General features: G+C 40.4%; 1 protein-coding gene across 6 annotated transcripts in view; it reads right to left on the bottom strand.

The window, feature by feature from the left end:
* Positions 1 to 24,430, bottom strand: part of LOC129170999 (thyroid hormone receptor alpha) — a 106,444-nt gene that overhangs the window by 11,902 nt on the left and 70,112 nt on the right. The window contains exons 1-7 of one of the 6 annotated variants that reach the window (XM_054759251.1): positions 21,617 to 21,958; positions 15,513 to 15,574; positions 12,553 to 12,674; positions 10,716 to 10,863; positions 5,357 to 5,562; positions 4,380 to 4,526; positions 2,494 to 2,752 (exon numbers count right to left, since the gene is read on the bottom strand). In XM_054759251.1, coding sequence (XP_054615226.1) covers positions 2,494 to 2,752; positions 4,380 to 4,526; positions 5,357 to 5,562; positions 10,716 to 10,863; positions 12,553 to 12,674; positions 15,513 to 15,574; positions 21,617 to 21,648 — 976 coding nt within the window. In that variant the 5' untranslated portion in view covers positions 21,649 to 21,958. Of the gene's footprint in view, positions 1 to 2,493; positions 2,753 to 4,379; positions 4,527 to 5,356; positions 5,563 to 10,715; positions 10,864 to 12,552; positions 12,675 to 15,512; positions 15,575 to 16,689; positions 17,194 to 21,616; positions 21,959 to 24,430 lie in introns of those variants that run through there. The other 5 variants (XM_054759254.1, XM_054759249.1, XM_054759253.1 and 2 more) reach the window with 5 other exon arrangements.

Here is a 24,430-nt window from a genome sequence, read left to right as displayed (position 1 = left end):
TTTTTAAGGTCATGCCACAGCATCTCAATTGACTAGGCCACTCCAAAGTCTTCATTTGTTTTTTCTTCAGCCATTCAGAGGTGGACTTGCTGGTTTGTTTTGGATCATTGTCCAAGTTGGTTTTAGCTCAAGGTCGCGAACTGATGGCCGGACATTCTCTTTCAAGATTTTTTGATCGACAGCAGAATTCATGGCTCCATTTATCACAGCAAGTCTTTCAAGTCCTGAAGCTGCAAAACAGCCCCAGACCATCACACTACCACCACCATATATTACTGTTGGTATGCTGCTCTTTTTCTGAAATGTGGTGTTACGCTAGATGTAATGGGACACACACCTTCCAAAAAGTTCAACTTTTGTCTCATCAGACCACAGAGTATTTTCCCAAAGGTCTTGGGGTTCATCATGATGTTTTCTGGCAAAATTGAGACAAGCCTTAATGTTCTTTTTGTTCAGCAGTGGTTTTCGTCTTGGAACTCTGCCATGCAGGCCGTTTTTGCCCAGTGTCTTTCTTATGGTGGAGTCATGAGCACTGACCTTAACTGAGGCAAGTGAGGTCTGCAGTTCTTTGGAATTTGTTGTGGGGTCTTTTGTGACTTCTTGGATGAGTCGTCGCTGCACTCTTGGGGTAATTTTGGTTGGCCGGCCACTCCTGGGAAGGTTCACCACTGTTCCATGTTTTCGCCATTTGTCGATAATGGCTCTCACTGTGGTTTGCTGGAGTCCCAAAGCTTTGGAAATGGCTTTATAACCATTTCCAGATCTTAATCTCAGTTAAGTTATGTTTTAACAGGAGTGGCAATCACTTTTTCACACGGGGCCATGTCGGTTTGGATTTTTTTCCCCTTAATAATAAAAAGTTTCATTTAAAAACTACATTTTGTGTTCAGTTGTGTTGACATTGATTTACATTTTCTTGATGATCTGCAACATTTAAGTGTGACAAACATGCAAAAAATAAGAACTCAAGAAGGGGTTTGCTTTTTAACACCACTGTTTCGTAACTACAGTGGATCCCCTTCACATTTCCAGCATTCACGACCGCACAAATTTGTGAATCAAGATATTTTGTGCTTATAATCTCCATAATTAGGCTGTTTATTAGTAGATAACCCATCTCATTTACCACACAATGGGAAAGCTTGAGTTGCACAGAAGTACTTCAACTTGCTTCAGGATGTGTTCTTTACATGCATCTGCTTCATCTTCACACCCTTACTTATACATCACAAACCAACAGGAGCTTATCAACCCAAATGCCGAACCCACTCACGGTGCACCAAAAATAACAACAGTGTAACTGTAGCACACGGACTATGCAGGCATTGAAATAGACGCTTACAGGCTAATAATATACATAAAAAACAATACTATTTTATACTTTTTTTTTTTTTTTCCCCCCTGTCCTGTCCAGCCTTCAAAGCAGATAGAATTGTAGATCTAAATGCCGTCAAGTGCTCAACAGATTTACTCTGCCAGGGAGTAGTGTGATATACACTTCCCCTGTCATACAAAATTTATTTGACTTTGATGCTTGTTATAAAGCAAATTTGGAGCGACCGGACCGGAGCAGGAGGGGACAGAGAAGAAGAGAAAAGGAACAAAAAAAAAAAAAAAAAAAAAGAGAGACAAGAGACAAGGACAACAGCAGCAACAACAACAATTGTGATGGAACAACAGAAACATGCAGGACAACATCAGCAAATAAATGTCCGTGACAACCACAAAGACAAACAAGGACATAAGGACAAAACAACATCAACAACCACAATGACAAAGCTGTCAATGACAATCACACATAATAGCAGTCATGAAATGATGAACTATGACAGTGATCACAATGACAATATTGCATTGAAACAGTCACACATAATAGTAGTAATGAAATGATGAACTATGATAGTGATCACAATGATAATACTGCATTGAAACAGTCTATTTTACAGTCTAATACTATTTTATACTAACTTATATTTAGATTTATTTCAGGCACGCTGGGAAGCTCACAAGCACACTTCCCCGACGAGAAGTTATCCAGCGTGCCTTCCTTATGTCAGCCAACTCATTAAGCGCCGATCCACCGATGTGACTGAACTTAATTAACGTAATGGTCAGAATGTGAATGTGATGTGAATCAATCAAAACCTCGGCTTTCTGTTGGGGGTGTGATGGCTGAGAACATAATCACATCTATAAAAGGAAGCACAACAGTGCTGGAGGCAGAGAACAAATCCATACGGTGAGATAAACATCTGAATGCATAACAGTGTAGAAAATGGAATTTCCCCCTGAAGTAGAAAGATACACAGCTCCTTGTTCCAACAACACGAGGTTCATCAGTTGAATGAGACTTTTTGTTGCCGTATTTATACTGAACTCTGCGAACTATTGATCAGGGGTCTGAGCTTGCCTGCAGCATTTTCCTTCTATCTCAGGCTTCAAGAATTAATTCCCTGCTCGCCACCACATATTAAGAGCAAACATTTTCCTCACCCGAGCTCATGAGTAGGACGGCCTGCATCAACGCCACCTCCGAGTCGTCGAGGTTAAACTGGGCCAGGCTCTTGCCTAAATCAAAGATGGCGTCCGACACCACACCCAGACCCCCGTTCTTCAGCTGCTCACGTTTTACGGCCATCTCGCCACTCAGCGTCAGCGTCTCGCTTTCCGGATCGTAGCGGACGGCGGCACGTAGCGACATGATCTCCATGCAGCACCCCTTCAACAAGATGATCTGGTCTTCACACGGAAGCTGGGAAGTACGAAATAAGAATGCAGTGTCATCCCAAAGAGAACCTTTGCAGTATTTCACCAACATTCAGGTCATAATAACACTTTTTTACTTCACCATTCAGCAAATATACTCATTTGGTTCACTGTTAACCTACCTAGCTGCTAAATATTTGACAATACTATTATATTTATGATTATTTGTTGTGATGATGAGCTATTATTGTTTGACACCCCTGCTATAGCACCTCTTGTTTCTAGTTAAAAGATAAGAAATTGGTTGACGGACAGATAGATACAGGTGGTCCTTGGTTTAGGATGCACAGCTATAAATTAAATAAAAACTTAATTTCAGCCCGTAAACATGAGACTTGCTCGAGAACAAGAATACAGTATGTGCCTGTGCAGCGACACTGAGGAAGAAGAACATTGCTTATTAGTTTACTTTTTTCACTTCATTATCTCTCCCTAGTGGCAGTCCACCAAAGAAAATGAAAACCGTCACCATGGAAGTGAAAAAGGGCTGAGCTGCAAAAGTTTGTTTGGCTGTTTAATATGAGCTTCGTCAGTCATCAGTCATCTTAAATTACCATTCATTAGTGGTGAGTACCAACACATTTGTGTGTCTAATAAGTGTGTGGGGCTTCAACGTGTTGCAAGTGAACAATGGCATTTGAAGAGAAAAGGAGAAGGTTCTGGAGCTGAATCTAATTAATGATTACAATACAGTCTTATTTTACATATGTTAATATGACCTCTTCGATGAGTCGTTGCTGCGCTGTTGGGGTAATTTTGGTTGGCCGGCCACTCCTGGGAAGGTTCACCACTGTTCCATGTTTTTGCCATTTGTGGATAATGGCTCTCACTGTGGTTCGCTGGAGTCCCAAAGATTCGGAAATGGCCTTATAACCTTTTCTAGACTGATAAATCTCAATTAATCTAAGTTAAATTATGTTTTAACAAGAGGGGGGGGGGGCAATCACTTTATCACACAGGGCCATGCAGGTTTGGATTTTTTTCTCCCTTAATAATAAAAGGTTTCATTCAAGAACTACATTTTGTGTTCAGTTGTGTTGTCATTGACTAATATTTAAATTTGTTTGATCATCTGAAACATTGAAGTGTGACAAACAAGCAAAAAAAAAAAAAAAAGAAATCAGGAAGGGGGCAAACACTTTTTCACACCACTGTATGTCTTAAATGGCTTATTTTCTCTGGTTCTACTCTCAACTATATTGAGTAATATGAGTCTAAAGGTGACTATATGGGTGCGATGTAATCTAAAGGGCTCTAATATTTAGAAAATCACAAACAGCTTTTCTGTCTACTTATCATCGTTGGGCCTGGAACCGATTAACTACGATAAACAAGGGATTACTGTACCCACTCATATTGCAAATGTTGATCCAGAACTGGAGGAGAACATCAATGTTCGGCAGGTGCGTGTCTGTATACGTGTGTCAAAATTACTTGTGGTTTTTCGTCATTTGATGGTGGTTCCGGAATGTAAGCCCCACGAAAAGCAGAATCTACTGTACACCTTTTGTCGTCATGAACATTATTTGACGCAGATAGCACTGTCAACTTGACATTCTCTAGTTTGTTTATGAAACAAAAACATACATCCCAAAAAATGACATGCAACCTACCTCTGAGAACATGGGCAGTTTCTTGGCAAAGTCCACCACACGTGTGATGGCGGGTGTCATGATCTTGGTGAACTCACTGAAGGCTTCCAGGTCCACCTTATCTCCTTCCGATGCAGGCACCAGCTTTCCCTGACCAATGTCATCTGACTGGAAATAAACGTCATGTGAGCAACGTTACCCTCAATGATTCAATGTAAGCCCTTGGCGTAGTGAGCTATTTTTAAACATGTTTGAGATTTTAAGTGTGGTTTTGTCCATTGCCATCAGTGGTGCTGCAGCGTCTACAGTGCAGAATCATTGTTCTTTAGTCTAAATTGATGATAGAAGAAGTACAACAGTTGGTTTTGTGGGTCTTTCAAGAGCCATATTTAAATGGAAGTGGGGTGGTCGTTGTCTTTTGCTTTCTCCCATAAGGTCTCCACAGTGTATCACTGGCATGATTAGTTTTTACACCGGATACCCTTCCTATGTAACCATTTATCCGACCAGCACTGGAAAGCTCCAATGGATGCGTGTTGGGGCGTTATATGTACCATGACATGCACCAATTCAGCATGTACCGCTACACTACCAGTGAGCATATTTAAATGTAAATAATGCAGGATATTGACTAGTTGAACTGTGAAACAGACCTTATCATTATGTAAGAAAATGTGCTGTGTAGGAATACTTCATATAAGAAATAATTATTGATGTTATAGCCAAATGAACTGCTGTTGACTATTAATAGTCCACATGAACAAGAACTAGCATGAAGATTGTACACGAGAAAGAATTATGCGGGTTGGGAATGACCCAAAAACACACAACTTCCATCTTCAACTGTTACACTTCATGAATTCAATTTAAATTGCTTTCCTACTAAAAGTGATTGCTTTTGAAGACTACTGCATTATGAAAAAATAATTTACAGACTAGTATAAATAAATCAGCACTTACTGACAGCACTTAATTTTTACAAATCTTTCCAGCCTTACCAGAAACTTGCGCTTCTGCTTCCAGCTGGAACCCTGCGCGTTGGTGTTTCGGTGGGCTTCCGTTGCCATCCTGATCAACTCCCACTCCGTGGTGTTCGGCTCTGGTCTCACCTGCAGCGTTCGCACCAGCTCCTCCCTTTTTCTTTTCTCACGGTTCTCCTCGATGAGACGACGCTTGGCCACACGCTTTGAGTCGTCCAATACCACTGATAGGTCACAAGAAAACACAACAGTCAGGGTGTGCTTGTGCGGGAAAGTCTCCCATTTCCGGGTTAAGGTAGTTTTGATAGTTTGGTTTTGCTGTGTGCATTGTGAAGAGTACATTTCAAGAACAGCTCAAGAGTCTCAACATAAAAAAAAACAAAAAAAACTTTGACTTAAATGCAAATGTCAACAAGCGAGCGTCATCAATCTCGATCTGTACTACTGTAGGTGTGGACCTCACGCTCCAGACTAAAATACAGTGGATCCCAGCACATTCAAGACTCACAATTCTCTCTCACTGCAAATGTTGGTCAAAAAAAAAAAAAAAAAAAAAAAAAAAATCAGAAAAAAAGACGTTTAAAAAAAAAAAAACATTATATGTATTTATACATTTTTAAAAATGTAGAAATACGTGACAATACAGGTAAAATATACAGCATACATGTACCACTGTTAGAAAGCTCACAATTTTTATATGTTTATATGTTTATGCTTCACTGATAATGTTTTTTCATCAAGCGTTAAGATTTCGCATTTTGTTCTGGGCCCTGTTTGCATGTTCTCCCCGTGTGTGCGTGGGTTTTCTCCGGGTACTCCGGTTTCCCCCCACATTCCAAAAACATGCATGTGAGGTTAATTGGCGACTCTAAATTGTCCATAGTATGAATGTGAGTGTTAATGGTTGTTTGTCTATATGTGTCCTGCGATTGGCTGGCGACCAGTCCAGGGTGTACCCCGCCTGTCGCCTGAAGTCAGCTGGGATAGGCTCCAGCATGCCCCCGCGGCCCTAAAGAGGAGAAGCGGTATAGAAAATGGATGGATGGATGGATTCTGGGCACTTGAACACGCCATAGTTGTGTGCTGTGAAAGGCTACAACACGACTACATTACATTACATTACATTATTGTTCATTATCGGTGAGTCCCTGTACACGCTTTAAAGTCCGTTTTAGGGTGCTTTCAAACCTATTGAATCATTTATTATGTCTGTTATGTTTCCTTCCAGAATAAAAATTCCAAAAAAAGCAAAATGTCTCACAACAAGTCGCGTAACATTGCTCCCTTCTCTTATTGATACGCGGCGGGTGCAATCATGTAAATAGGTACATAAATAAACCGCAGCAAGTAGGGCATGGAACATGAAATGGTGAGCCAGCGCTTTCCAGCCAGCCCTCGGAATAAAATGACTGAATTTGCGATAGAATCCTGTGCTGGTAAAAACTTAGAACCAAAAAAAATCTTGTGTAGCTTTCTGAGCAGTACAATGACAACAATAAATCTATAGTGGGTGGGTTATTTTATCATGAGAATCCAAGGCCGCCACACATTAGCCTTGATTTCCTTTAATTTGCCTCGCTCCGCCTCGCACATCGTGAGCACAGACGACATTCATTGTGAGATCACGGAGGAGAAAATAGCGAGTGACAATACCATTTGTCGTGAATTAACTATCATTGACCATTGATCTGCTCCGCATGCCCTTTAATGTTCACGTTGTTTGGTGTCATGTTGTATTTCTGCCAGCGAGCATGATGATCATTTCATGGACTGATCAATTTCACATACGAGTTGGCTTACAGCTTTTGAAATTGAAAAGAAAGTGGAGTAGTTACGGTACGATAAGCGGGCACAAGTGAATGGGTTTGTGCTGAAGTAAAAAAAATAAAATCACAACATTGGCGCACATGCGACTTAGCGATAACGGAGTTAACAATACAACACAAGTCAACATGAACAGAACAATCTTTCATAGAAACGACCCCTTTGGGTCTAAATTTTTATATTGGCAAAAGTGGCCCAATGTTGGGGGACGTCAGCTTAAGTGGACGCTTTTTCGTAAAAACACATGACTTCATGACTTAGACGGGTTGTCGACATCAGAGGGACTTAAACAGGTTCCATTCTATCTAATATTTGTAAGTATACGTCAATGATCAATATTATACAGTGCTTTGTGATTAATTCCAGTAGAAAAGCTACATAAAAGCCCTGTGCTCATTTATCAACTGACTGCTACAACTGCTGCTGCACAAAATATGTCGAAAGAGAAGCCCAGGTGTTCAAATTTATGTTTAACTGTACACTGTACAAAGAAGCAATCGATGTGACAAACTGATGTGGCCGTTTTTATGTGTGTTCACAGGCACAGTATTCCAATTAGCCCATGGAGCGTTGGCACACAACGTTAGGCTGTGTCCACACAAACGCGGATATTTTCAAAAACGCACATTTCGCCCGCTTCAGCGTTAATAAAATTTCCATACACACGAGTTGAAAACACAGAAGCCTGAAAAGCAACCACGGCAGACTTGGTCATGCACGATAACGCCTCTGTTCACCGATATACTGATATATCAGATGTGTACATTATCTTTCAAATCAGCGCACACACAAAATCAGCCCAGGAAACAACATAAACGCTTTTTTAATTGCCGTGTTTTAAGATACACGCATGCGGGCCGACCGCTGCATGAAATGAAACAAAGACCCGTAAGTAGGATAAAAAAAAGGATAAAACGGGAGATAATGTCGCACATTTCTACACACAAACACTCAAGCCAGAGTTTTTAAAAACCTGCACTCAGTTCTGAAGGTTAAAAACTTATGATCGCATGTGTCTTAGTGTAGTGTGTCTTAATATTCTTGTCCACATCTGGCCTGATCTACTAAGATCCCAAATAGTAGCCACTAAATTGGATGCGCAAACTAAAAAAATTACACATACTGTACTATTAGCGGACGTGATGCGGGTGATCTACAATGATTAATTGTGCAATTTTGAACAGGTGCAAAAGTGGTGCGGACCAGTCTATTTAAATGAGGATGTTGCGTGTGGCGCTGTCCGTCACCATGGAGAGTTTGGGAGAGCAGAGTGGCTGTAAATGAAAAATGCTTTGGTACAAGGCTTTGGTGGAAAATGCAAATAAACACATTGGGTAACTCCAGCAGAGACATCACATCTATTTTGTCATTTAATTTACATGTTTTACAATAGAACATGTGTAAAGATACATGTTTTATACTACAACCTATTAAATGATGAGATTTATTAAGGGTGCTCCGATCGATCGGCCACCGATCAGTACCGGCCGATTTCCGTGAAGAAGCACGGTATCAGCATATGCCGATACTTGCTTGATAACGCCGATCACATCCGCCGATCAGCTGTGCCCCCATTGCAGCGTCCAGCCTATAGCAACCGTCTCCCACCCAGGGTGTGGTGAGTTAACGAGGCTCGCGATGTTACCATCGATCAAGCGGCAGCTAATGTAGCGCCCGTGTGTGCGGGAGGTGACAAAGAAAGGCGAGCAGTGAAACGCGCCGCAAACCACGCACACGGGAGGCGACGAGCGGCTGCGACCTGCCACGCCGGCGAGCGACACACCCACATCCAGAGCGAATTGTACGAGTCTCCCACGGTTTAGATTGGCTGTCATATGCGGAGTTTGGGAACATCAAAGTAGTTCAGAGGAGGAAAAGCAGCTGGTGTTGACAATTCGCTCTGCATGTGAATGCGTCGCCTGCCGATATCCACAAGCACGGCCCGCCACGCGCTGCCACGAGCCTTGCCAACCGCAGTTGCCCGTCACCTCCCGTCACAGCCCGAAAAGTGATTGGATTCGTCAGACTGCCTGGGTGTCCTGTTGGAGCGCAATCAAGTTGATCTCGTATCCAAAATCTCCTTCAAGAAGGACCCTGATCCTCTAAGTTTCACCAGTGATTTTGAAAAAGTAAGTCAGATATATTTTTGTCAAAATTCTACGGCTACTCTCATATCATATAGCCAAGAGGTCACCAACGTGGTGCCCACCGGCACCAGGGCGCCTCCCACAACCACACGAGGCGCCTGCAAGCCTGCTTTTCATTCAGATTTTCAGATAATAACGTGAGAACACTAGAAAGAAATGCATTCTGAAATACGGAATGTGAGTGATGGACACCAGCATTCAATCAGTCAATGTTCTGGTAAAACAAGCATGTTTGCTTTGTTTGGGTTGAAATAGGCTATGAAAAGAAATGTTGCAAAAATTAGTAGCTCTTGGCCATTTTCATTTTGTAAAAGTAGCTCTCAGAAAAAACATAAATAAATGTTGGTGACCCCCCCAGCATAAAGCCTTGATTGGAACATCCCTAATATTTATGATTTCTTAGGTTATGATATTCATGTGAGTATGTGAAAAATGTACTTATATGTACTTATATCATTACTAACACATTACTTAAGACGGCCATCCAGGTGAAATCCACACTATGGTGCTCGTTATAACACCAGCACCAGCACCGCGATAGTCCGCAGACACAAGAAAATGTAGTCTTTTCCATAGGAGATATGGCATGGATCCTTTTTGTCACTGGCTCCAAATCAGCCTTTAGAGCAGGGGTAGGGAACCTACGACTCGGGAGCCAGATGTGGCTCTTTTGATGACTGCATCTGGCTCCTCAGACATGTCTTAACACCATAAAATGTGTTTGTTTTAATTTATTTTCCTGACATTTTAAAGTACAGTACAGAAATCACAATGTTAAAAATAGCATTCAAAATATGCATTCTAATGCATTTTAACACATGCATTTGATTTTTTAGCGCAATGCTAGCAGTCCTTCCCATATTTTTCGTGTCAGACACCAAAACTTGATTATTATTGGGGTCGACCCTCCTTTAATCGAATAGTCAGCTAGCTAATTGTGCAGAGACAATCTTTTTGACGAAAAAGGAAAAGAAAGATAAGGAGTAGGGCACAAAACCATGCAGCACCAGAACTCGTGTTCATGGTAAAAAGTAATGAATTTATGATTGGTTAGCTTCAATATAACAACATTATTACGAAGAATAAATTCAGAGACTTATTATATTCTAAAATTGTTGGTCTTTCTTAAATATACACACATTTGGTTGTATTCTGTGTTAAAAAATATGATATGGCCCTCACGGAAATACATTTTAAAATATGTGGCTCTCTTAGCCAAAAAGCTTCCCGACCCCTGCCTTTGAGTATCTCAAAAATGGTATTGCTGGGTAGATGACATGTTAGTAGATCAAGTTTGCACATCTTTTTATACATTGTGACCTATTTTTGATCTATCTAAAATACGTGGAGCCCCACATAAATATCAGGAGGGGATACAAAAAAAGTGAAGGTTTATATGAACTCACAGTCCATAGCCATGCCCACAGAGGTACACTTTTTAAAGCGGCATAGCTGGCACTGGTTGCGTGTGATCTTGTCGATGATGCAGCAGCCTTCATATTTACACGTGTACGACGGGTGGAGGTTCTTCTGGATGGTTCGACGGAAGAAACCCTGTTCGCACAAAAAAAGGAGGGAGAGATGGAAGACAGGGACACGATCAGACGAGATAAACGGGAAACAGTCATTTGATCTCTTTGGCTGTTTTGTTATGCATCTGTGTTAGAAATGGGATTCATCCATGAGTCACAATGCATTCATCCAAAAGTTCCAATCCAAAAACCCTGCACTCTAGTTTTGGCTAATCTTACAGTCAAACTGACAAACAGCTGAAGGACAAAAAAACGTCCCTGTTGTCAACGAGCAAGAAGGCGATTTTGCACGAGGCACTAAAAGTAAAATACATTTGACTGATTACTGCTATAAAATTGGTCACCTGAAAAAAAATAGAGCTTTTCTCCGGGTGTTCCGAGCAGCTGATTCCCCATGTCATACAGCGGCATTTGGCTCTGAGCAAATCAATATTAAACACTCATTGCAGTATCGAACAGGTATTATCTCCACTTATTTTACACTTTTAAACGGCACCATTACATTTCCATTTGTAAATCAGAATCATTCCAGCCATTCGCAGTCGGTTCCAGTGCAATTCAGTATGGTGGTTGTATAGCTGATGTTAAGATGTGCTGATAACCAAACCACAGAGCCAGCTTCTCTAGCTCTTTAAAGCACAAACGCGGAGGAGAAGAGGACATTTACAAATTATTACCGTCTTAGGGTGAATGAGATGTGTTTTGGTTGATCGTGAACGTCGGCGTTGGCGTAAATGGGCAATTTTTAGTGATAAGAAGATCACGGTGGGCCAGGACTTGCTGGTCTTGGTCCACATAAACTGGGGCTGGCCACTTTTACTATCAAAAGAGCCATTTTGCCCCCTCTTAGTGAAGCCTTTTTGAGTCCTGTCCGTATTAATTTGTGGAAAATTAAAATAAAACATAGCCCACTTTAATATAATAAAAAAACAAAGTTGCAGCTTGGCAGTTTTAAAAAAAGTAAACATACATTGAGGAACGTTTCTTGATGGTTCTGAAATAAATGTTTGTTTTTTTTCCTGAAAAATAACAGCCTTTTAAATGCGAGTGTTCTCATCTGTTTAATGTGACTCGTGGTCCTGACGCTCCATGCTGATCTTCCTGATGTCGGGGCGGTAAGACATGACTTTGCTCATAACACAGGACAAATTTTTTTGATGTGTTCATGGTTAGCTTACTGCGGGGATTGCATGCTATTTTAATTTACTAATTATAAAGATTAAAAAAAAAATATATATATATATATATATACATATTATAGTTTAATTCTGAACTCCAAGATATACTTGTAGTATATATAAATATATAATAAAATAATATATCGACAATAATTACACTAATAGATAACCTTTTTTTTTCTTTTGTCATAACCAAAAGAAGCCACAACAAGGAGGCTGAAGATTCGCATGCGGCGCCGGGGCCGCGGGTGACAGACAGGTTGTTGAGATCAACTGGGCCGACTTCATTTGTATGGAGCTGGTTCCGCTTTAATATATTTGGGCCGAGTCTTGTTCCTGACTGCGCAATGCAATCCTTCAGAGGATATCAAATAGCCTAAAAAATAAAAAATAAACTTCACTCTACAACTGCTTGCAGCCAAGTTGAACAAGTCTCATACTAGAAGCACACGGATGCTTCTCAAAAACTAAGAACTTCTCTCATCCGCTGTACTATCCTGTCTCAAAGAACATTTCTTTGGCCTGTACCGTACCTTGCAACCCTCGCATGTGATGCAGCGGTAGTGGTAGCCGGTCGCCTTGTCTCCACACACCACGCATGGCTCATCCTTCTCCAGGTAGCTGGGGATGTACCCTGGAACAGAGATGCTAAGAGCTATAGGAGAGGAGGAGGAGGTTAAAGAGGAAGACGGGATGGAATGAAAAGAGAGGTGAATACCGAAACGCCAGGTAGAACAGGATGGGCAGACAAAGATGCGAGGAACGGTTTGAGGGATGAGTCGTGATTCAAATGGGGAAGAACATGAAGGGAAGTACAGGGGATTAGGGGCATTGCGTTAAAACAAAATGAAGCTCATTTGTATTGGACCGCCTAGGGCAGGGGTGTCCAAACTTTTTCCACTGAGGCCCACATACTGAAAAATGAAAGAATGCAAGGGTTTGATACTTTGTAAAGTTACACCTACAGATATGCTAAGAAGCTATATAGTCAAGAAAAAAAGGGCATCTCAGCTTTGTAATACAGGTGAAAAAGCGTATTACTGTTATGAACGTCGCTCTTTTTTTGCATTTTAAAAAAAATGTTCAATATATTTCAACTTCCTTCTTAAATAATACATTAAATAATTTATTTAACAAATTAAATAATACATACTTTTGGCAGCATTATGACTTTATACGCATAATTTTTAGACGTTATTCCTATAATATTATAACCTGTCCCATGATTTTCCAAAAATGATAACTTTATTTTGTTTTGCTGTTTCTCATAATGTTATGACTTTTAAAAAATAACATTGTTTTATTTAATATTTCAACTCTATGCTATACAACATTATTTTTCCTCCTATTACTAGTTTATGATTGTAAAAAACATTTTTTCTTGTTAAAATACGACTTTATTGTCTTAATATTTTTACTTTATTCTCATAAAATTACAGCTGTTTTTTTTCCCCATTTCTACTGTTTTTTTTTTTAATTTTCGAACTATTTCAATTTTCTTCTTGTAAATTTTCTTTCGTGATTATGACTTAATTCCCTTAACATTTTGACTTTCATCTTGTAACATTCCATCATAATTTTCCAAAAATGGCAACGTTATTCATTGTTTTGTCTGTTTCTCATAATATTACAATGTTATTCTTTTTTAACGTTTTTCTGTGAATGTTTTGACGTTATCCTTGTAAAATGCGAATATTTCCATTTTTGCTGTTGTTTATGCATGTGTGCCTTTCCTGGACACACATTCGGCTACAAGATGTTGATCTTGTAGCATGATCTCATGATCTCTTTCAATAGCATGAAATCATCTTAGCTTTGGGATATATCATGCTGGTGCCCGACGGGCCAAGGAATGGGATTTGCCGATTTCCTTTATTGACTATAGCAAAGATGAACAATTACAGTAGATTATTTCTTAATACATGACTCTTTAGTGGTATGGGAGAGTCGCTCTCTCTCGCTCTGAATGATCTGAACTTCTGAGCAGCGCCTCTGCTGGTTTCTAAGTTGTTGTAAACTAGTACAGTCCACTTTACCTCATTACTCATTACCAAATCAACCACATTATTAACCAACAATTGATTCATCCCTCCATTTGTGCATACTCCTAATCTGAATTTACAGTTTTTACCTGCATGCCGCTGCCCAGTTTTGGGGTTTTTGATATATAAGTCCTTCTGTGTTGTCAAAACAGGTAGGGTGGAACCTGTTTATGTCGATGCCCCTTGGTCCGGCTAACCGACGTCGACATATTGTAAGTGGTTGTCAACGTAACCAAAAGCAAGGGATCAAAAAAGTTATGTGGAATCTAATCTGATCTAAATGAATGAGTGATGTGCAGGCTTTGTGGACAGGGTCTCTGCATTCTTCCTTGTCATACAGTAGAAGTGAAAAAGCAAGGTAACCGGGCTAACACATGAAACAACAAAACACTCTGAAGCCTGAATTATTATAACAAGTGGCGACGTGCATGAACTTGCTGAGGCGAGTATTGGGACTCTACTTGCTTTGAATGTTTACATCACATAACCTAACCTCGAGTGTGTACTCTTATACTTCTTTAACACTTTAAGGCGGACCTTTCATTGGCGGTGCACAAAAATTCCAAAGAAAAGGCAAAATGCATGACGACACAATGGCGGTTTCTGGCGGTCTCTCCAGTGGTTCCACGGTACAGTGGAATTTGTTTCAGTTGCTCCTCGGAATGTCACAAGATCTCGAGAGATTAAAATGTGACAAGATTTCTAGTTCAGAAAAAAAAAAAGAAAAAAAGTCTTGCGATCATAAATAAATAAATAATTCATATGATCAATGAAAACGAACGTTGACATTTTGCCGGCCTCCATATCTTGATTGTTTTTCCTCGTCTCTCGTCTCCAAAAGGGGCAGGAAGAGTGTTCGCTCTGTGCATCGGTTCAGCACCTGGTTTTGATGTCGCGACGTGAGTCAGCCAGTCCGAGGCCCGTCGACTTAGCGGCTTCCACTGCATTCAGTCATGACATTTTAAAAAAATTCTGAATTGAAAAAAACGCCATAACAATGTCAAGATTCCATGCCCTTCGGTGGTATGAGTGGGGATATTAGTACGGATGATAACTTGCTGTTAAAGTTGCTGTTAAATATAATGAGTCTAACATTTGACTCTCATTTTGGTACCAGCTTTTACAAGTTCCTTTATAAGTTCTGTATTTGAGTCTCGGTGGAGGGTTGATAAACGGGGTTCTTCAATTTTGACTACCAGAGTGAGCTCATTCATATAACACAATGCCGCTAAATGAAAAATAGCGAGATGACTCGTACAACAGCGAGGACAACACCGGGATACTATTCACAGTCCAGGGGGTGTCCACTCCACTATGATGAGTTCATAAGACTCCTCTAACACATCAAAAGAGAGCATCTTACGTGACGCCTCCATTGTGAATAGACTTTTTTCGGTTTTTGGTATGGACAAAAGCATGGATGGGGAAAGTTGGAAATGAGTCACCCTTACCAGACATACTCTTCATTGAAGACTGGCTGTTCTTCCTTTTTCTCTTTGGCACATCGAGCCACCTGAGGGGAGGACGAGATAAGGAGGGATGTTAAAATGGGATGATACAGTTTCATGATTTGTTTGTTCATGGGTTTGACCAACAATCCAATCAAGACCCATTTCTCCCTTCCCCTCTCACCCTTCAAATCTATTGAGGTGACTTGGCTCAGGACCATTTTTTTAAATCACTTCTTTCTGGCTAATGTATTATATTTCCTTTGTACTTTAACCTTAGAGCGTTTTCAATTTAAGATGACAGTCATTCCTCGCTACTTTGCGGTTCGAACTCACTCACTCTCACTCTATCGCTGTTTTTCAAAAATGAATTATTATTAATCCAATAAACGCATATTTAAACAAATGTTAGACATTCTTGGCCTAAATTGTTAATTTTCAAGCATAAAAATGTTTTAAATGAACTAAAACACAGTTTAAGGCAATACAAGACGTTGATGAACTGTACCACACTGGCCGCTAGGTGTCACCCATAGCACGCACCAGACTTGATCTCACAGGCTTGTTATTATTTTGGAATTATTTATCTCGCAACAGGCACAATAATAACGTCATAGCAATTATAATAAGTCACCATTATCATCAAGGGCTACTGTTGTGGCCGTACTCCAGCTAACCCGCTCAACTCCGAATCCCCGACATCACTTCCTGGCCACATGTCCGGAAGACATTTGAAACACAGACAAGCAGAAGTCTTATTTATGTCTTAAAACTCTCTGATTATATCTCCCATATTTGGTAAGATGAGTGAAAAGGTGACTATAGGGGTGTTATTTCACATCTAGAGGGCTCTAATAACATAAAAAAATTGTATGTAGAAGGTAGGAAACGGGTATTCTCTGCTCTAACCAGGAAAACAATTTGTCTATTCTTGAATCCTACTTCACAGAAATTCACTTATCACGGTCGGGTCTGAAACCAATTAACTGCAATAAACGAGGGATCACTGTACGCACTTCCGTTATTTTGAGGGGATAATCAATTGACACTGTTATACAAGCTGTACACTGACTACTTTACATTGTGTCAAAGTGTCATTTCATCAGTGTGGGCCCCTGAAAAGATACAACATATTTGAAGAAACGTGAGGGAGAGTATGATGATATTTTAAAAATCATACATCTCTGTTCTTTTCCCACTCATGAGTGCATCTGCTGTTTCGATGACCTCCATTCTCCGGCCCACCTTGTTTCTTCATCTTTTTGGTCTCCTCCTCCATGTCTGGCTACACTTTTAACTCGGCTCACATTATCCTTGTTCCTTTCTCCTGTGCACCTCCCATTTCTTTCTGTTTCACCTTTGCCTCTGTTCTGAAAAGGTATCCCTCCTTTCGTACCAATGCTGCTAAAGTAATAGAAAAACAAGCGGTGACGTCTCTTTTTTTCATTTCTCGCTGTTCTTCACGGTTGATTAAACAGGTTAGATTTACTGCCGTGCACATGCTCGGGGCAGTAACACCGTGGGAAAGTGTCTTGGCCGGTCACTATAAACTCTGTGAGGTGAGCTGTGAAACAGAAGCATTGTACGTCAGCTGAAAACAACAGTCATCACATCATTACAGATGGGTTCACCGTGATGTAATCATGGATATTTTGCTGGGCGTTGATACACCAGTGTCTTCTTTTTGGCCACCGGGCTGAGTAAGTCCACCGCACATGTAATGAAAACCAGTTTTTTCCATTTTTTCCTCATTTAAAATTTCTAAAATTCTGTTTTGTTTTTTTTTAACCTTTTACACTTATTTTACCAGCATAGAGTGTGTACTTTTGTGACAGTAAATAAAACGTCCCTTAATCAGTGTAAAATCCTTACATTTTTCCAGAGTATTTCAGAAACAGCCATCTTGTTTACGTGTGTGTTCCGCAGCGGAAGAAGACGCGAGGGTCTTCATCACATACACAAGAAAGCACAGGCGTTGGGATACGGCTAATAGACAAATATAACGCAGAGCGATTTGTGAGGTCTGATTTTTTGGAGGAGGCCTTTTTGCGATGAACGCATATTGTTTTGAGAAGCTAAACTCTTTACTTAAATGGCCCCAGCAACTAAGCCGAACGACGTTCCTCGACACGGATCTCCGACCACAACCGGTCACCGTTGTTGGACTACACTGCTGATCTTACAACTTCATGTCAAAAAAATCAGAACTTTCCCTTTAATGCAAGATATTTTTTATGACACTCTTATTTTGTTCACACAATTAGACAGGATGTGGTCTTATTTTGGAGGCCGGAAGTGTGTTGTGTGTTGTCTGTTGACAGTTAAGACGAGGTGGGTGCAAGAGTAAACATGCCTCCCGTCCTTATTTCACTCAGAACTTGCACGATGTCAGCGGGCATCGTAAAACACTTGTTTCCATCAACCAGCGATAAAACACAACGCGATATAAACACACTCATACAGCCTGAGTAGCTAGCTTCTATTCATTCCGCAAGAGAGGAGTTTCCATGTTTTTTCGCCAACTTTCGCCAGTGTTTCAAGTCGCCGTTTCGATGTGTTTAGTTTTGGAAGGAGAGGGTTAGTGTTTGTGATGAGATTCCGCCATGACTGAGCGGTTCGCTGGGGAAACTTTCCCACACTAGCGTTCCTTCTCACAGCATTTCATTCACATTATCTCAGCAGATTTTTAATGGCCAATTCCGCAATTCTGTTAACATGAAAATTAAAGGGCCCTAGACATGGAGTTGCTATAGCTAAAAGATGTCTCCTGGAGGCTAAAGCTCTGTAAATAAAATTGGCCTGCACAGTTGGTAACAATTAAAACAACAATTTGTGTCCACTGTGTACTTTAATTGGAAGCAACTTTTAAACTTGTGTAACTTTGCAAAACATAACATAACATAACATAACGATGAAAATGGTATTTCTAGTTTGGGTTACTGTTATACAGTAGCTATGACTGCTATTTATTCCTATTTTGTTTAAATTAAATTAAATTAAATTAAATTAAATTAAATTAAATTAAATTAAATTAATTGTGGTCTTATTTTTCCCTCCTATTTTTCACCTTTTTATGTATTCATTTTTCTTTACAAGACAAGCTATATATTTTAGTTTTTTGTACGCCTTCCGTTCTTTTCACACAGGAAGTGCACAAAATGCAAATGACAAAATGTACGCAGGCAAAATATTCCAAGCGTCAACATGTAAAAGATATGGTGTGATTACACGAGGAGAAGGGATGGGCTTAAATAATTCAATTCAATTAAATATGCTTCTTCCTAATGTGACCATGTAATGTTCCTCAATGTAACTGCTTACGCAGGTCTGAAACAAATAAACCGTATCATACCATAGGTACTAATCAGAGGTGAGAGAAAGTCAGTGTTTTGCAAGTCTCAAGTCTTTAATCCCAAGTCTTCAGTAAAAAGGTGCAAGTCTGAAGTCAAGACAGGACAGGTTAAGTCAGGGGTGTCCAAACGTCTTCCACCAGGGGCCACATACTGAAAAATCAAAGAGTGCGGGGGCCACTTTTACATTTTTAAACCAGCCCATGTAGATATGCAGCGACGTTTTTTCATTTAATGAAGACAGCTTGCATCTCAGCTTTGTGTTATCACTGACAAAGCGTATTATAGGTATGAATTCTTTCTCCTTACATTACCCTTTTTTCCTATTTTTATTCCAAATATCGACACTTTCTTTTTGTACATCTTTTGCATAATATTATGACTTTATTCTCATAATATTTTGACTTTATTATTCTAATATTCTGACTTTTTCCAGACTTAATTTTCAAAAATTTCAACTTTGTCTTTGTTTTGTTTGTTTCTCACATTATCATTTTTTCCTTTAATTGTTCAACTCTCTACAATTTTTTCTCTTAATATTAGGATTGAATGTCTTAATAATTCTTATTATTATTCTTGCAAAATTACTGCTCTTTAATTTTTGCTGTTGTTTTTTTTAATTTTCTTGTTCACTTATTTTTGGAATCGTCCGAGGGCCAGTAAAAAAACAGCTGCGGGCCATAAATGGCCCCCGGGCCGCACTTTGGACACCGCTGGGTTAAGTCATAAGCTTGAAATTTTGAAGTCCTTACATAAGCACTGTTGCAATTTTAACAATGTAGCAATGCATTACATTTGACAAATACAGCAAATGCATTTTGCATTGTTTTATTTTTTTAACAAGACATTCATACAAAGAGTGCTGACATTGCATTCAGCATTTAGTCAGTCAGTCAGTATTCGTTTTACCTAATTAATGTTGTGCATACGGGTGGGGCATCGCCCATCCATGGGAACCGAAGACTAACATTCTGATTCTCCCGTGATCATTCATTTAAAAAAAAAAAATTATTCCTCATTTCAATGACCGTCCAGGTCGCAGACCGGAAAAAATGGCTGCATAACACCAGCGAAGAAGAAACCGGCGAACACCAACGAAGAAGCATTTGTGTTCTACCATGGACAGTGTGCGACGGCGCGCTAAAGTCTGCCTGAAATTCTGCAAAAAAAATAAAAAATTAACAGTTGGTGCAGTGCAACACATTTGCACCGCCATCGTATCATCAAAGGAGGGTGCACCACTAACGTGATTAAACACCTCCGGATTCACGGTGTACAGAATGCCGGACTACTTCCAACCAACAATAAATTCCGTCAATCTTATGCCAACATTGAAGCAGCAAACGAATGATACTTTATACAGCGAATACGCCGGTCAAGTCAAATATCCAGCCGACGGAAGGCTGTGTACATAGACAAACGACCTCACGTTAACGCTAGCTTTAGCCAGGAAGTTGACCAGAACCCGCAACGTGTTACTCCATTCACCGTACTTGTTTGATATTATGCACGCAGCTTAGTAGGAACTCAGTAACATACAGTAGTTAAGTTACACGTCTGCATCATAAGACAGTCTCCAACACATAAACAACAGGATATGTGTAATTGTTTTTGCATTTGTGAACATGTACTCCGATGTACAGAGACTTCAAAACATTTATGTTCAAGTTCCATGGTTTGATATTTTTATACTGGTTGCAAATAGCCCTGTGAGAAATCAAAGTAAAGTAAAGTAATCCATAAGAAGTTCATATAAGACATTCAGACATTTCTTCCAAGAACTTTTATTTAGCGTTTAAACCATGCACATTTTTATGACCCTACCTCTGTAAGGAATCAGGATCGAGAACTGTTATGAACCGGAATCGAAATGAGGAATCGGAATCGCTCAAATTCAAACCACGCTCAACCCTAGTTGTGCGGGTGCGCATACGTGATTGACTTTCTACCGCTCTCCAACACTCTGGTGCTCATAGAAATGTAAGCCACACCCTCGTTTGTTCTTCAACCTGATTGGATGTTAATAAGATGCATTCGACGCGGCATATTCTGTGGGAAAATGTGTTGTCTTGCTGGAAATGACATAACAATGGGGACACATTGTACTCGACGCGCTCGCTGAAAATCTCAAGTATTTTCAAGTCGTCATACTGAAGTCAGAGTCTTTGATGTCAAAGTCCAAGTCAAGTTGCGAGTCTTTGATGACATGGTCGAGACCAAAGTCATCAAAATTGTGACTCGCGTTATCGAATCGTCAGAATGGTCAAAACAGAGCGCCCTGGTTGACATAATTAAAACCTAACATTGGGCCAAACAGCCAAAGGTTACGCAACAATGCTTCACATGTGGGCTATTAATACATACAAAAAGAAACAGTGAGCTGGAATGCACCGTACTACTGTTACAACAAATGCTGCAGCGGCAAAGCAAAGACAAACACTTCTGTAACCATACGCCTTCTTTGAAGTTGCAAGATGTCGAGAATCCACCACAATGACAGGAAAAGAAAGCTGACTCAGCCTTTAAGACACTTAAATTCTCACTAAATGATGAATGTGCTACTTTCAGGGGCTACTTTCAGTTTCTTGATGAGAATTTGAGGAAGTATATTTTAGAACTCCACAATAGGCAAACAATTGTTGTAAGAGTTGTCGATGGAGTATTTGCAGTACTATCAAGGATACCAAAGTGATGTGTTTTGTTTGGAATCGGTATCAAAACAAGAACCTGCAAGTGCATAAACACACAAACACCAACCTGTTGATGCAGTATGGCTGTAAAATATGCATGTTGCTCTCGTTATTGTTTGCTCTTTCAGTCTCCCAGCGCTCTAATGTACTGAGTACACTCAGTCCTCAGTGGCTGTGTTTGCAGTGAAGTTGTCCGTGTTGCTCCGGGTCCTCGAAGCAGCTGGCAAACAGCTCGCATTAATCTAGCCTCACACGGAGGTCTGAACTCCGACAACCTCCCTGTGACCCCAACACCGAAGCCGACCCCGCGAAAGCACACGGGTTGCACAGATTGTTGAGCTCTTGACAGTAGTGATAGCACGAGCGTTAGTCTGCCTGCCTCAGACTGACTGCTGGCAGGGGTGACTATGCTGTTTATTTCCCTCTCTCCCCTCCCTCTTCCACTCCCTCTCTTCCTCCTTCTGGTTCACCCTCCCTGTCTGTGGGTGCGTGTGTCACAATCTGGCATTCCCTTCCATCGCAACACAACTAATCTGATAACCTCAACAACAAAAAATGCTCCCGCTTCCTGTCTCCCGGTGTTTATGTAAATGTTATTCTATTGTAACCTATGTGTCACACAAGGGAACCCGGTCCCGTTTATGTTGGCAACCTGTGTATGTCGACCAACTCACCAAGTCCTGGTCCATTGTGTTCTTATTACAAGAAAGTGCTCACCTAAGGTGACCACAAAAAATTCGAGACCCAAACGGTTTCTGTGAAAAATGGGTCCATTTTTGTTAGGGGTCACAAATTTGTGGACCACATTTTGTAGCCTCCGACTTGATATCAACGATTAATGTAAGTGTGGCCTGTGAAACCTAGGTGTGTTCGGAGGCACTGAACGCTCGGTGAGGTTGTCACAAAGCGAAATTAACGGGCGGGGTCACAAGACAGAACGCTTACTATAATCAGGGTGCCAAAACAAAATGACAGCACAATATGTACAGTAAACTAAAGTAAGCACACACACAACCTTACCTCTAAATATGGACATTTTGCAACTTTTTTGGAGGAGTCTGATTGTCAGTCGAATCATCAAAATGTCATGTGATCAAGATTGTACCTACATGACTACATGGGGGTACCCACGGCGGCTGTGGAGCGTACATTTTTACATAGAATGCCTTTGTTTCTGCTGTTTATAACTGATTTTGATACAAACCCAGCCTCATTTGTGTTAATAAAGAATTGAAAATGACTTGTTTGTTTAACAAAAGACCTGTACTTATGCAAGATGGCGGTGGGTACATACAGCGAGGCCTAGCGTATTACTTTACTCTGGTCCACTACAACGTCTTACACTTTACAGAGCTTTTGGATACACACCACCCACCCGGGTGGAAGTGCTCGCAAGTAGCAGCGAGAACGTAAACAAAGGTAAGGAAGGCGTGGCACAATACGAGCCAAGCTCAAGCTAACACCACACAGACTCTCCTTACCGAGCATTTTCCTCGCTAATGTGCAGTCCGTAGCGAATAAAATGGACGAGTTACGACTCCGCATCACCCGCAGCAAGAGACTTTTGGACTGCAACGTCATCATTTTCACCGAGGCGTATCGGACAATGCTATTCATTTAGCCAACTGCCACACACTTCGGGTTGATAATGCAGCGTCTGAAACCCGCAAGATCAAAGGCGCTTTCTGTGCCACTAAATAAATAAAGGTACTGTTGTTTCACACTTGCTATGTTTATTTGTTTGAGTGTTTTAGCCGTTTTCTTTGAGGAGGAAAAAGTCGCAAATTAATTCTGTTTATTTGCAAGGATCGGCATCAGCGGCACTCTTAAAAAAAAAAATCACAATATTTGACTATTAGTCGACTATGGCCAAATTTTAACCAATAAGATTTGACTAAGAAAACCCTTAGTCGAAGACAGCCCTACTTCTTACAAAACAAGTACCGCACAGCATGCGGGGAAGCTGGAAGCACCCCCAGCGACTGGAGCGACACCAGCTGCCACACTGTGCATACAACAGCATTAGCGTAGCGACTCTGTTCGATCAGTGCATGAAATATCATATGGAAAAAAAATCTAAATATGCACAAATGGAAGAAAACAATCTCAACAAACTGTTGGAGGTTAAACATCTTTTAATATTGCCCATTCTCCTTATGTCTTTGGCCAAAGTCATAAGTAAATGGCTAGTTTCGGTTTCAATTTTGGTTAAGGCAACAACCGCTTAAGGGGCGTCACCGTGAATGGGTTCCTCCTCCGTGTTATGTAAATGTAATAAATGTTCAATTTGTGCTTGTCTTTCATTTATCTTTCTCCCTATCTCTTGCCACCGTCATTGCTGGTGATTAATTAATGCCATTGAACTCATTTTCATGTCTTTTCAATGTGCAGAACGTTCCATGTTTTCAGTATCTTTGTCCCTCAAGAATAAAAAGCCAAAAAAAAAGCCACTCAACATCCAAACTCACTTAGGCTTTAACAATAACTGGATTACATAACAGCAGATGATGCAGCTTCTTCAGTACAGCTAAGGGGATGGGAAGGCTATTAAACTTCTGTTCTGAAATAATTTATATACTGTATATAATAAACCATATTTCTAAAAATAATACACAGCTAAAATGTACAGCAACCATTTTTTTTTACATGTGTATGTGTCATTATGCTTCGCTGATATCATAATGGGACTGTCTGTGTAGCTTGTCAATACACTCCGTACAGTAGATGGCATCGTAACTTTGCTTCCTAACACACCTCATACACACATGTAGTGCAGACCAGTCCTGCACACACCCACGTCTAAAGCCTAATTTACACTTGCGGCCATTTTGTGCCTGCAGTGGCACGCAATTTTGCATGCCAATGAGTAAATTGGTCATGA

Source organism: Dunckerocampus dactyliophorus, chromosome 18 (genome assembly GCF_027744805.1).
Source record: "Dunckerocampus dactyliophorus isolate RoL2022-P2 chromosome 18, RoL_Ddac_1.1, whole genome shotgun sequence".
Taxonomy (NCBI): domain Eukaryota; kingdom Metazoa; phylum Chordata; class Actinopteri; order Syngnathiformes; family Syngnathidae; genus Dunckerocampus; species Dunckerocampus dactyliophorus.
Note: the sequence above shows the minus strand (reverse complement) of the source record. Positions and strands in the feature narration are given on the sequence as shown.